Consider the following 14,633-nt stretch of genomic DNA (forward strand, 5'->3'; position numbering starts at 1 on the left):
AATTGTATGTAAAAATAGTGTGATATCTTGTAATAATTGTAAGTCGCACTGGATAAGGGCGTCTGCTAAGAAATAAATAATAATAATAATAATAATAATAATAATAATAATAATAATAATAATAATAATAAAAGGTTAAAGAGCATGAATTTCAGAATATATATTTTAAATGTAGGATATGATTCTTATGGATTGTGAAAATAAGTTACCTTATTTGACAGGTGGATATAATACCCTCCCTGGCTTATACATTTCACTAGAGTGAGTGAAGCGGCTTCATGCAGCCATCTAGTGGGAGCCTAGGGAAGTACATTTGTGTACAATGAGTATCAACCATGTTCAATGTTAAGGTACATTTTTAGGGAAAACAGAGCAGGAAGGAGGATAACTGCATAGTGAATAATGGCATAATTATATGTTTTCATACCCAGGACTTTTACTGCTTTCATGATAATATGTGGTCAAAATGAACACCATGAACTAAAGGTAGGTTTGGATTTCATCTCAGGCATGGAGTCATTGTATTTCTGTTGTGGGACACTTGACCTTCTAATGCCCAAGTCCCACCTCGGCTGTAAAGCTGGACTAAAGCTTTTGTTTTTTTAATGCTGTGGTTGTTCAACATCAATGTCCTCCATGAAAGTGTTTTTTTTTTTGCTTGCATTGTTACCACGATTTTAGTGTGCTTACTTGTCAGGGGGTCTTTCCCAATCGTCAGGACGTTGGGCAAGTTCATTACTATCAACTGATGTAGGTTCTCCTGTAACAAAAGAAAATAAATCAGAAATCAATGCCATAATAGTGTTTATGGACACAAACAACAAACATTGCATTCTTCTTTAATATACCACACCAGGAAACCTAACACGCAGTACAGTCCCAAGAGAACTGACTGTGTGACCTGAAGGACACACCTTTACCAGCAGGGATCCCAACTGAATAAAAATTATATTAAATAACAGCTGTAGAATTCCCTAACTGAATTTTAAAAGCAATTTAAAAATGTAAAATAAAATAAAAAAATTATTTGAATGGAAGCCTGCTTTGTGGGGAAATTACCAAACGAACTCCCTGTGATGGGAAACGGATGAATAACAAATAAATAGCAATTAACACGTTTGTTTGTATCACAGTATTTGTAATAATAATAATAATACATTATTATTATTATTATTATTAAATCTAAAAAGGGAAACAATTATCTTGATTCAGAATCTTTCACATGGCAGTCTGGGTGATGGATTTTGGACACTTCCTCACCAACTGTTAGTATAAAGTGTCATGCAGGTTATCACAAAACCTTGATAAAAATAGGAAAAGAAAGTAATTAGCATATCCACTATACAAGCAAGCAGAGGAACTCCCTGAAAGCTCCCACTTGTTTTCCGACAGCTAGTCAAGTTAGGCTGTGCATGGTTTACTCAGGGAATGAGTCTGCAGGGTTCCCTTGGCCTTGTTCACTAAGGCTGGTGGGACCAGGTAGCTTACAGCACACAATACTGCTGTACTGTCACGCAAGACAGCACATGCCTGCCTGCCAGGCCTGGCCTCTATATGCAAACAAAGATCAAAGATCAAAGATCAAAGATCAAAGATCAACACAAACAAAGATCAATTCCAATTGACATGAAGGAGAGGACTTCATTACAAGATGTATTTTGTGCGTTTTTTCTATTTGTTTTATTGCATCCACAACCACGTTTCCCCAATACATATACTTAGTTACTGTGAGTTGAACAAATAACATTAAGTAGCAATGGCATTAACCCTCATCTCCATAGATTTGTAACACTTCTGGTATACGGTACCATCAGATTACAGTTATGTCAACTCATAACTACTAGATAAATAGATACAATCTATTTAAAAAGATTAAAGTCAGTAATGTAAATGGGTACAGCAAACTCTCATCTAAGTCCCTGTTTTTTTTTTTTTTTTTTTTTAATAATAAGGTAAACCTGCTATTAGGTATGTAGGAGCCCCTGGAATGGGCCAGTAACACATTCAATCTTTGACAGCCTATAAAATACTTAGGGGAAAGAGGTATTTTTATAGCCCTTCAAAGCAATTCTAAAATTAAACTGAAAAACCCTGCTCTGAACAAGCTGAAGCATGACCGATTCCAAGCTGCTTTATCAATTACTTAAGTGCAATTTGCAGTTGTACTTTTTTTTCTTCTTTTTTTTTTTTTACTGCACACTCCTTTGGTCCTTATGAAGCCGTACGAAGCTTCATTTTGGCGACTGCAACAGTATTCTGTGATACCTTGATTTACCAGCCACAAAGATTCAATACCATTAATAACTGCTTAATCCAAGTTTGACTACCAAACTAATGAAGAACCACAATCATAAACATCTTTATTTCAGAGGGGTCCTGTTTGCCCCCAGTATTTATAGTTGTGTGTGTCACCAGGTAGTAAATCCTACCTCCCTTTGTAAACTCAGTGTCGCTTTAGATTAATGTTGAATACACTGCATTTTTTAGTAAAAATAGTTTAGGTTTTGTGCATCACAATTATAAAAAAAAAAAAAAAATTGGGTTTAAAATGTGCTGCGTAAGACAGAGGTTCATTTCCTAAACACATAGTTTTACAGTTTGGGTCTCAAATCACTTGTTCAAAACCAGGATATCCTGTCTTAAACCATGCTGGGCCACACCACGTCCCATTAGTAGCAAGAAGCTAATTTTGTTCATGTATTTCAGCAGCCCACAGTTCAACAAGTGAAATCCTATTGGATAACAAAGGCAGGGCGTGGGGAGCAGGACAGAGTTCTGTTGTCAGGCAGGAATGCATGAAGATCATTTGTTTTCTTTGTCAAGCTGTCAGATCTTTCCTCTTTGCCATTTCCAAAGCTGCAATCTGGATCACTGGGGGGGAAAAGAAAACAACTGACTGGCCAACATTCCTTCTCCACAACCACCCCTCACTACCCTACCACTACAAGTGGAAGCAGCTACAGTGTTTCAGCCAACAAGTCTTTAGGGCAGAGGCATTACCCTCACCACACACACACACCTTGGAAACCTTCAGGCGACAGAACCACCACAAGGCACAGCCTGGCATCAGAAATCACACCTGTACTAGGAAAACATTTAAAGTAAAATGTGTCTATTCTTATAGCGTTATTTAAAAAGGACTAAATAACAAAACTACTTTGATAAATGACAGCTTTTTTGACATTTTATGCAGTGCAGTTATCTAGCTGGGCCATCCAGCAAATGTGTTGTGTTTCTTAGTACAGTTGCACGAAGGTGCACTAGTGGTAGGAATGTGTTTGCCTTTAAGGCATCTGAAACTTGGAATTGTAATTCTATTTCAAATAACTGCTGCTACTGAGCTTTGGGTAGCTTGTCTGCTATTAGTTGGTTATAAATTATATTTTCATAAGAATATAGAATTTGCAGATAACAATTAAGTTATAATTCTGGTTTCAGACCCTAATTAGCAGCCAATAGTTACATTTGTATCAACAATCATTTTAAGACTTTTAAGTCGGTCTGTCTAACAGATAGAAAACTCTAGACTATGAGGTTTTACATTGCTGACAATTAGAATAGCAGCAACACAGACCTACAGTACTCCACGTACAACATTTTTTGACACCACCCACATAAAAAGAGGATACGACCTGCAATAATGCAGCACGGCAGCCACATTTCAATCCACTCATGACACGTTCAAATCCACTTATAAATGATGTACCGCAGATCGTGTATTTGCTCGCTTGACGAGTCAGTCAGTCATACATACAATAACAAGGCTTTGGTTTGGTGTCGGAAGCAATGGCTCAAGTTAATTTACTTTAGAACGTATTATTTGTTATAAGTTCTTTTTATTTAAGTGGGGTGGATTTGTTAATGTGTACAGGAAATTCTAATGCGAGAGGACAGGGAGGAGCAGGGTTTGTGCCGATACCAGCATGCACAAAACATACAATGCAGAAAAGTGCTTGATAAGCTGAATTCTAGTAATAATGTCCACAGTACTGTGTTCTGAGAAAAAATACAATACAATTGACTATTTATCCATTGGGGCATTCCATTTCCAATAGTATATATTGAAACACGTGAGCTATGAATGTTCAGTGCTTCGTCTGGTGGGTGACAGACACACAAAAAAAAAAAAAACTGGAACAATATCTGAAACAGACTGAATTTAGTAAGGCAAACTGTATACATATTTGCCAACAGGGCCTGTATCCTCTTAAATCTGCATCAATGCATTATGTTACTTAATTGCTTAGATTTAATCTCTTCTATTATATTAACAAATGTGTCAGTTGTAACATGCGCCTTCTGCCACTGACAGCATCAGTGTGTCATTGTTTTTAAAATAAATGATTGAGTATGCTTAAATAGATACCGTCCAAAGAGAATAAAAGCAGATTTTTTTTTTTTTTTTTGTTATGTATTTTATCATGACATGTGCTCTCTCTTGTGCTACAATGCTATGCAGTGCGGTCTCTCGTATGAGTTTCTAAAGGAGGGGAAGTTGAACTAACGCCCCCACAGACCCAAGAAGACAAATGCATATTTAACAGGTCGCACAGATACAGTACCTCGGTGAGCACTTCGTACTGCACAGTCACCCCCACTCTAAACTTAAAAATGCAGATAGAAGACAGCAGGATCGTAATGAAAAATGTTTCTTTCTTCTTTCGACCTACATGTGTAAGAACACCAATTTATGAATTCAAGAAGACATTGTCCTGAATGTAAAACCAAGCAGGCTATCCACGTTGTGAAATAGAAGAAAAATAAATAAATAAAACCTACTACCTACTTCAATTAAGCAGCAAATCATTTCACCTTTTAATTATTAAAGTAAAAACACCAGAGCTACGACTCGACCGGAAAGATGGTTATAAATCGACACCTTGAAATCATTGCATTGCTGCATTTCCTTTTATTATGTCTTGTGTAACCTGCTGCCACTTGCCCCAGGACTTTACTGGAATTGAGAGTTTATTGGTCTCGGTGAGTAAAGTGCCAATTTCAACTTGAAAAACAATAAAAGTTATATTGCAGCTATGCCAACTGATGGTGCGGGGGGAGGGACTCATTAAGAGCCTGTTTTCAGAGCAGTAATAGAAAGAGGTGCTTCTCCAACATAAAAAATACTCAAAAAGAATCCTAAGCAGCTGTCAACCAGTATAAAATCACCAGCATACCAGAGGTCATCCTCCAGTGCCAACACTTCAATCACTCATGAGTTTTTATCAGGGCACATTGCAAAAGCTCAGTCCGTGTTACGCTGCTTGATACATTCATTCATATATTATACATAAATAACATTACTGCCTATAGTCAAACACCTGCAATGACTGTAGCAAGCACAGACACCAGAGATCCTTGAGAAGTTTTTAAACTGCTTCAGGGTAACTTGCAGTACTCTGCGGGGCTGAGGAATTTAAAAATAGCCCATTACCAAGGTGTAAGACGCAAAACAGAGAGAGAGAGAAAAAAAGAATTCCTCATAGATAATCATAGAGATACATCTTTCATTACCCCCACAACTGTTTCCTGTTAGCAGCTGTTCTAAATCTGTACCTGCAATTGATTATAGTAATAAAAAAAAAAAACTCAGGCAGGTCCAGAAAGTACCAACGTGCCTTTATTGGAAACCATAACAAACTATAAGGTTATATGGCAGCCTTCCCCATATTCAATACACACAAAAACAAATTGATATGTGCATATAAATATGTAAAATATAGTTACAATGTACAGTTACCATGTAACAATGTATAGAGACTGTACATTTCGATCTAATAATATGCAAGACCCTAGACTTATTGTTCTAGTATAGGGAAACCATAGTCTACAATGCATAACCTTTTACAAATTGAGATATAGATCAATAAATCTGCATTCCTTGAGTTGTGTGCGTTATTCCGAGCACACAGAAGGCATAATCAAATGTATTCAGAAGCCCATTTTTGTGACCTTTAAATCAAATCATCAGGACCCATACTAAATCAATTACACCCACAGTAAGCCCTGCTGCTCTGGGGCTGTCACACCAAGGGAGATCAATAATGAAATATCAGTTTCACTGGGGCTCCCACCAGCACTCTTCATGAATAGAATTGGCTGCTGTCAATATGAATAGAGATGACTGGGATTGCCACACATGCATGCATCTTCAAGTGAAGAACAGGATCACTAGTGAGAATATTTTATATTGATAATAAGAGGAATGAACATTGATTTTGGTTAGGATATGGTCAGGACTTCTTAAGCACTAACAAGAGCAAATTATTTCTAAATTTGTGCTTCTGCTTTGCCAGTTGCAATCTTTGCATAACAGACATCATAAGAAAATGAGCTTGCAAATAAAAGGCAGTACATTAGAGTAGCTTACGTTTCATTCACAAATAGATACGATAAGGGATTATCCTTTGCCTTGATGATATTGGAGGCTTGATGATATTGGAGGGTTGCATGTTTAGATGGCAAACAAGAACAAAAATCCTAAATGGAATAGCCATTTACTAAACATTTAACCAGAAATGGACAAATGTATGAGGATCTTGCTCTTTGTTTTACTTAAACCACTGTTATTGAGCAGATTGTTAAACATCAATATAAAATTTAACAACATAAAAGGGGACTACAGATACTAAATCAGACGTAGGTGTACACTAGTTAAAACAGTAAACAACCCTTTACACAAAAGGTTTAAACGTTTAATCTATTAAAAGATAGATTTACAGTCTTGCATGACTTTATCCTCATTTACTGAAAACAACCGTGTGACTTTTAGCTTTTAAATCTCCACTTGAAATAGTACTACAGTACATTTTCACATAATTCCCCAAAACATACAATACAATTAGAATGAAGGCTGATTTGTGTTTGCTTTGTAAATTTGGATCTGTATGTGTGTTTTTAATGAAGACTTCGGAAAGAGATGGAACAAATGTATTAAAATAAAATGAATATACAAAATAAAAAATAAGCTTTTGTTGCAGCTCAAACTGTTTTGAAATGAAGCAGTCCCTTAGGTTTCAGCATCAAATTAATATATATATAAGCTTAAAAATGTAGTAAACACAGAAATCTGGAGAAGGCTTTGGACACAAGGCCCTACCCAAGGCTGCAAGGCTGTTGCACTGGTTAGTTGATTTATTAATGCAGCCCGGTTTACCTGAATGTCTAGTAAAAGTCCTGGAATAACAGAAGACGTTAAGCTCCAAGGAGTGCCGTGAGCTAAAACACTGTCATGCGTCAGTGTCCGTTTTAATGTCTGGTAATGAAACACAAAGGCACATTTATTTGTTGATTTTCAAAAACTAACCCTGAGCAAATAAAAGTGGCTGCCAGGAAACCAGTCAAACAGCCTGCTGGTTAATTAGTGTTTTTGACAACCTGCAGATAGACAGATACATACATAGGGCAGCAGTGTGGAGTAGTGGTTAGGTGGGGGACCCTGCTGCTGTACCCTTGAGCAGGTACTTTACCTAGATTGCTCCAGTAAAAACCCAACTGTACAAATGGGTAATTGTATGTAAAAATAATGTAATTGTATGTAAAAATAATGTGACATTTTGTAACAATTGTAGGTCGCCCTGGATAAGGGCGCCTGCTAAGAAATAAATAAAAAATACATAAAATAAATAAATAAAATATGAAGCATATACATATTACAGTTCTAATTTAATTAACTGTAGTGATTGATCAATATCTGTAAATGGTACATACCAGAAAACACACCTGCTTATTATTATTATTTATTTCTTAGCAGACGCCCTTATCCAGGGCGACTTACAATTGTTACAAGATATCACATTATTTTTACATACAATTCCCCATTTATACAGTTGGGTTTTTACTGGAGCAATCTAGGTAAAGTACCTTGCTCAAGGGTACAACAGCAGTGTCCCCGACCGGGGATTGAACCCATGACCCTCCAGTTAAGAGTCCAGAGCCTTAACCACTACTCCACACTGCTGCCCTTTGTGAATAAAGTACAATATGCCAATGTCTGAAGTTGGCATGCCTATGGGGCAAAGGAAAAAAAAAAGGAAAAGAACGGGCAGGGGAAGAATTAAATGTCTGCATCAGATACTGTGAGAATGCTAATGATCTGATCCCAAAAGAATCCAGATATTATTGATACAACCAGATAATGTGTGTTAATCTGGGGATGGGATGTTATCTTGTTTTAGTCCCAGTACAAAGGAGAAGCCCAATTAAAAGCTTAACAAAATTGGCCCATCATACTAATACATGGAAAAATAAGCGATAATTAGGGCTGTCACAAGTGTTTACTGTTCACAAAGCCTTTGAAAGCAGGCAGTGAAAAATCTTACATCCTGGCTGAGTGGGCCAACATTTACTTTGATGCTGAACCCAACCGGAGAAGGGACTTGAGCAGCAGTGAAGTGTTAGATTTCTAAGACACCACTCAAACAGAACATGTTAGATGAAGTTTAGAATACAAATATTTAACTTATTGCACAGACTGTGGTTAAAGGGAACTTCAGCACAAACATTTTCCCAGAATGGATTGCCATCTATTGCATTCACACAAATGACTTGCAAACAAGCACCATTCGTATCCTAAAGTGACATCTGCACATACAAACAGTTTGTATACATACTGCCGTTTAAGTCCCATGTCAGGACTGAAGCCCATGACCAAATAAAGAGGCGCTAGGGTTCCCACAGGGCCTGATCTAATGGCATCAGATTAGAAATGCGTTTAACAAAACCATTCCTTTTCCATCACTTGAAGTGTCACTCCATCCCCCTTACTCAGACAGCTCCCAATGTTCCAGACATTCACCAATCCCTCTGTCACTATTGAGGAGGCAGCCCAGTGAATCCGCTCACTTCCAGCTGTTCTCTTATTAAACAGGCAAGCAATGACTGGTGATGGAGCTCTAATTAATATCACTCCATGGTGTCAGCCACACAGCAGGAAATAGGGAGATGTTTCAGGAGAATATATAAAGCGGCTCCATAATTAAACAGTCCTCCCATTCCTTGAACAGCAGCAGTCTGGTCAAGAGTGCAATTGGTTGAAACCATATCAGTGGTAGAAATATCACAGAAATGTTGAATATTCCCATTGCACTGAAGTCTCCCATTGCATAGCTCTGTTCAATGTAAAGTTAAAAAGTAAAGCCTAAAATGATTGGAACTGCTTTGTTTATCATTAACCCTGTGTCAAATTACAGTGTTCAAGAAAAGCAAGGCCGGTATTATTAAATTGTAAGGGAACAGATGGACAGGTGCCATGGGGTCTGCTCAAAAGAGTTCCTGAATGGATAAGCTGCTGGATCTCTCTTCAGGGATCCAAAAAATAAATAAAAAATCAAGACCCAAGGGAACAGATCTCAACCAGAGGCCAAATCAAAAATGGCAGATTAATACCTGCCAATTGTAACCCATCAATAAAATATTCATGGAGGCTGGAGATTGGACCTGTGGGAAGAGGCTTGTCAATAGAATGGCCATGTCAAGCAAAAGGGTAAAACTAAATAGGATCAAGACACTTTAGGAAATTTAACTATCCTGTAGCCAAAAAAGCCCTCCTCCAAGTCGGTGGTATAACACCTATACTGTGTGCTGATCCATTAGCTCATTTGGTTGCAAGATGAACAGACAGAACACATGCAGAGATATCCATGTGCAATTGCTGCGATATTTAGGGCACAGTGCTGCTCCTTAAACTGGGACAGATGGCAGGAAGAAAGGAATTCCTGCGATGCAGCTGTTCTCAAAAACAAGGGCAGTCGCTCCACAGGGCACTTTTATTGCCTGGATTCGGCAGCAGGATCCAAGGGCTTTAACTTTGTGCGCACGTCTACTTCACTGCCACACTCCTATAAATCAGCAGTAAGGATTCAGAACACAAATCGTAATAAACCTCAACATGACAGCAATTTCAAAAGGACATCCCACAAGGTTGCTACTTTCTCCCAAACTGAAAGTCCAGGATTACAAGCTATGCTCTAGTCATGGACACTTAAGTGTTTAGACTCTCTTGACAGCCCAATGCAATAAATGTGACTATGCGTAAAAGAACAGATGTGCTTGAAACGTACTGCAATGACCACAGCACTTGCAGGTTAACACTTTAATATTAGGCTATCTTGTAGTTATGTTACTGTACGTGCAACTCTAGCTCATTTGCATAATGTTCTAAATATTATTCTCAGTACATCCACACACTCCATATGTAACATGCTACCACATATTATACACAAACTGTGTACAGCATATGGTAATACAGACAGAATAGAAGATCTATCTAGAACAGAATCATATTAAGATCACCAAAGGGACCGAGTAAAATGCTGGTAAGCAGGTTCTAACAGATGAAGATCTTCAGATTGCAAGCTAGAGGGAGTTTATGCCTTCTCTTTTTCCTCAGAACAGACAGAACATCTATCTATTTGACACAAACCAGAGCAGTAGGTACTTCAAGTTACAACATACTTTATGTGAAGTTATCAGCCTTCATAGAGTAAGTGGTTCAACTGTGATAGGACTGAAGTCCCTACTCGGAAGATGAAACTATGAAAATCACATCCCATCCTGTTTCAGCAATATGGGACTTGCAGTACAGTATAAAACACTTCACTGCTTGCTTCAATTGCAGATGCCACACATCAGTCGGAGATGCCCTGGTGCACCTCTGAAGATTGCAAGAGAGCCCTGCGATTCTGAAAGAATGCAAGGTGAATGGCTATTCAGAAACCCAACACCTATGGGAACTGAAGCTTGGTATTAAAGAAACCATAATACATAAAACCCACACATTAGAAACGAGTAAGCTGTGCACAATCCTTTAATACTGTAGAAACTGGTTCTGTTTTTGATGGCTCAAGAAATTCTGGCAGTCCCTTAAAGTGATAACCAACACCCTTTTTACAACTCTCTCAACACCTTTCGGATTCCTGTGAACTGTAAACAGCAGTTACCTTGATAGTATCAAAACCAAATAAGGAATCACCCACCAGATTGGGGATAGTCAGCAAAGTAATTTTACTGAGAACCCCTCCATTGAGTTGTTTAAACACCATATTGCAGCATGCTTCTTTATAAACTAAAATCCCTCTCAATCATGTTGCAGTTTCAACAATAGCTAAGGAGATTAATGGGGGTGGACTTTTTTATGCAAAAGAACACTGTAATAGGACATTCAGACAGAAAACGGGATAGTTAGGTATATAAAAATGTCAAAATAAAAATCACCCTAGGCAGAGTTTAAATAGAGATCATTTTGAAGCAGTGAGGATGTTTTAATTAGCCATTATCATGGGTGTAAAAAGTCTTTGAATTCCCTTTCAAACAGATGGGTTACCTGCTCTGGGAGAGGCCTGCATCCAGTCTATTTCCTACCCCCTGGAGTCTGCCCTGCTGACCTGGCCTCCTCAGGTCAGATCTTCAGTCAAGGGTGACGACCTACATTCCTCCCATGTGTTACAAGGCTTAAACAATGTGTCTACCATGACAATCTCTATCTTGGATACAATGTGTAAACAAGCCCTGCTCTGTACCAATGTACAGTATAGATGTGTATATTTAGGGGTTTGAACCTGACAGATCTGCTCATTCAAAAATCAAAGATATTTTCTTAACCAATGATCAGGTTCTGCATTCTCTCTGTGTATGCTGGGAATTAAAGCCAGATTAAAATGCAATACAGTAACCCGACAGTGTACAATAAAACCTGAAAATCCACACAGTTGTATATATTACAGTATTGAAAAACTTCAAACTGCATGTTAGGTTTGACAACAAATGTAGCACTCGTTTTTGTTAAATGCTGCAACCATTTACAGATGCAAAACTTCAGGGAATAAAAAGGATGCAAGTCTGTTTTTAGGAAGCTACAGGTAGGGGACAAAAAAATGTAAACACCAATGTAAAGTCACTTAATAGGGCGTTGGGCCACTATGGTATCCCGCTCTGTGGAGTTCTCGGCTCCACAGAGCGGGATACCATGAAACTGGCTGCTCGCGTCTCAGGTTGAATTAATGCACAGATATCACGATCCTGAAGTATGTGCTTCGGCCCACTGTTGCCCTTTGCTGATGTCTTTCCCTTGGAGTTCCATGCTGACATTACCTTAGACACCGTTGCTCGTGAAACATCAGCAAGTTGAGCTGTCTTGGTCACTGAAGCTCCTGCCAAACGCGCCCCAACAATCACCCCTCTTTTAAAGTCACTGAGGTCTCCTCTTGCAGCCATGCTAGCCATAATTATAGACAACCAGGCCTGTCCAGCATTTTTATACATGACCCTTAGCATGCTGGGATGTTATATGCTTAATTAACACATGAGCCACACTTGTGGGGAAGCCCTTGCTTTCAATATACTTGGTGTCCCTCATTTACCCAGGTGTTTCCATTTTTTTGTCCACTACCTGTACTCTTACAATTTAACGAACAAGCTAAACAAAGAAAGTCTCTGGTGCACCTCTGTTCAAACTGCGACGTACACAACACAGGAAAGACTGCATTCTTTAAAACATGTTGACATCACACCCCAGTAATTTAATGAACTCCCCCCCCCCCCCCCCCCCCCCCCCTCCTCCTCCTCCTCCTCCTCCTCCTCCTCCTCCTCCTCCTCCTCCTTCTCCCTAACTTATGTTGTAATTACATTAATGCATTTTAAATTATTGCTGGTTGATGAAAAACAAAAAGGAGGCTCGTGTTTCATGGGCAATGGAGGATCAAAGAACACCTTCTCCAAGTTCAAATATCTCATTAATAAGCATAGGTTCAGATCAGTTTACTGCAGCTTGGCTGTCTTGACTTTCCTAAGACTTGAGTCAACAAAGCATTACGTCACTCTCAGACATTGCTAACTGAATGGAAGGCTCAGTGCCCAAGAGACTGGTTTATGAAACACATTGTCTACTGCTTGAGTAGATTTTGTGTATATTTTTCTTGCATGCTTCTGAAGCTCATTAACAATTGATTTAAATTTCCAAAAAAGGGCACACAACAAACTAAGGACAAAAGTTCAACTTCCTAAATGAGCGGCAGAGAACTTGTTTTATAATTAAATACCACACAATCTCCTGAGCTAAACATTTTAGAAGTACACAACATCAATTAAAAACAAATAATAATTGGGGCTTGACTACAAAGAAGGCTTTTAATTTATTTATTCTCTTGCCAATTTCTTACCAAAAGAGGGCGGTTGGTTTGTTTGTTCAGCAAGGCAATTGTGTTGTGTTAGTGATGTGAATTGAGTGGTTTGGTCTGAAAACTCATACGAACCTAACAAATCCTGAACAGTAAAAAATGTTTATCATTCCTGAAAACCAGACATAAATCCATCAACTTTAGCAGATCCAGCACTTAAGCCATTGTATTTTAAAACCGTAATTTACTTAAAAGTAAATTATTGTTATGGTGTCACAAGTCAAATAGAAACCTGATAATGTTCCAGGAACAGTATGAAACTAATATTCCAGATTAGCTTCTTATAGTCTACATAAACAATAATGGACTATATTACATGTACTGTTCTAATAAACCCATAAGACCTCAAAACAAATGCTGCTCAGCACCAGCCATTACGTTAAGAAACATGATTCTGTAACACAATTGTCAGTTTACCCAAACAAGTTCTACTGTAGTAAAAGTTTAACACAAGTTAAAAGCTGAGAGAATGTAATACACTGTAGCACAAATATAAAACACAAACTATATTAACCACAAAGACATTCCCCAAATACAGTGAAACCTGCTCTTGCTAACCAGTATGCAATCGAACAGACTCCTCCACTGCACTGAATACAATTTTATTACAGAGGAACCTTACATTCAGTCATAAATTCTTTGTCTCCAAGGGTGATGTGGAAATGCTTTTATAAGGGCCTACAGTTTCATCCCAGAAAGGGAGTCTTTGAAGAAGTGGTAGGAATGCAGAGAGAGAGAGAGAGAGAGAGAGAGAGAGAGAGAGAGAGAGAGAGAGAGAGAGAGAGAGAGAGAGAGAGAGAGAGAGAGAGAGAGAGAGAACCAAAGAATTGAAAATTGAGAGGAGTCACTCCCTTTAGGGGAATAAGAGAGTACCAGAGAGTTGAAAATGGAGAGGAGTCACTCCCTTTAGGGGAATAAGAGAGTACCAGAGAGCTGAAAATGGAGAGGAGTCACTCCCTTTAGGGGAATAAAGCCCTCCCCTCTCCCCCCTCCCTTACCGGTTAGTCAGGCACACTGGGTTAGAGCACAAGCGAGCTGGCAGTGAGTGGAAAGCAGCAGCTGCTCTCTATTTGGCTTTCACCACAGGGCAGTAGATTAGTAGATTTAGGGAGAAGGAAAAGGGGAGTGGGAGTGGGGGAGAGGCAACCACATTTCAAGAAGTACTATTAATAAAAGACAGGTAAGACAGAGCTGGGGAAGCAATTAAAAATTGTAGACAGCACTTTCCTCCTTTTTAGTACTTATTCTCAAAGACAGCAAGTTTAACCTTTATGTAGAAAACACATTTTAGAAGTCATCCTTCTTGCAGTGTAATTTCTTATACTGTATATGCATTTGGAAGCGTTTGGGATTTGACAGCACTGTTTCTGAAACAAATTAATCAGTGCAGTTAGGTTTCTGGTGACCCATTTTAAATCTACGCACTGCGCCAAGAGTTCTATTAGATTATATCAATCATTT

At 38.4% G+C, this 14,633-nt stretch overlaps 1 protein-coding gene across 3 annotated transcripts in view; it reads right to left on the reverse strand.

Moving 5' to 3' along the window:
- LOC117418631 (protein Daple-like) overlaps nt 1-14,633 on the reverse strand; it is a 63,045-nt gene that overhangs the window by 29,730 nt on the left and 18,682 nt on the right. For all 3 annotated transcript variants that reach the window (XM_058991501.1, XM_058991500.1, XM_058991499.1), the window contains exon 4: nt 691-760. In XM_058991501.1, the coding sequence (XP_058847484.1) occupies nt 691-760 (70 nt within the window). The remainder of the gene's footprint in view (nt 1-690; nt 761-14,633) is intronic.

The sequence above is a fragment of the Acipenser ruthenus genome, chromosome 18 (genome assembly GCF_902713425.1).
Source record: "Acipenser ruthenus chromosome 18, fAciRut3.2 maternal haplotype, whole genome shotgun sequence".
NCBI lineage: Eukaryota > Metazoa > Chordata > Actinopteri > Acipenseriformes > Acipenseridae > Acipenser > Acipenser ruthenus.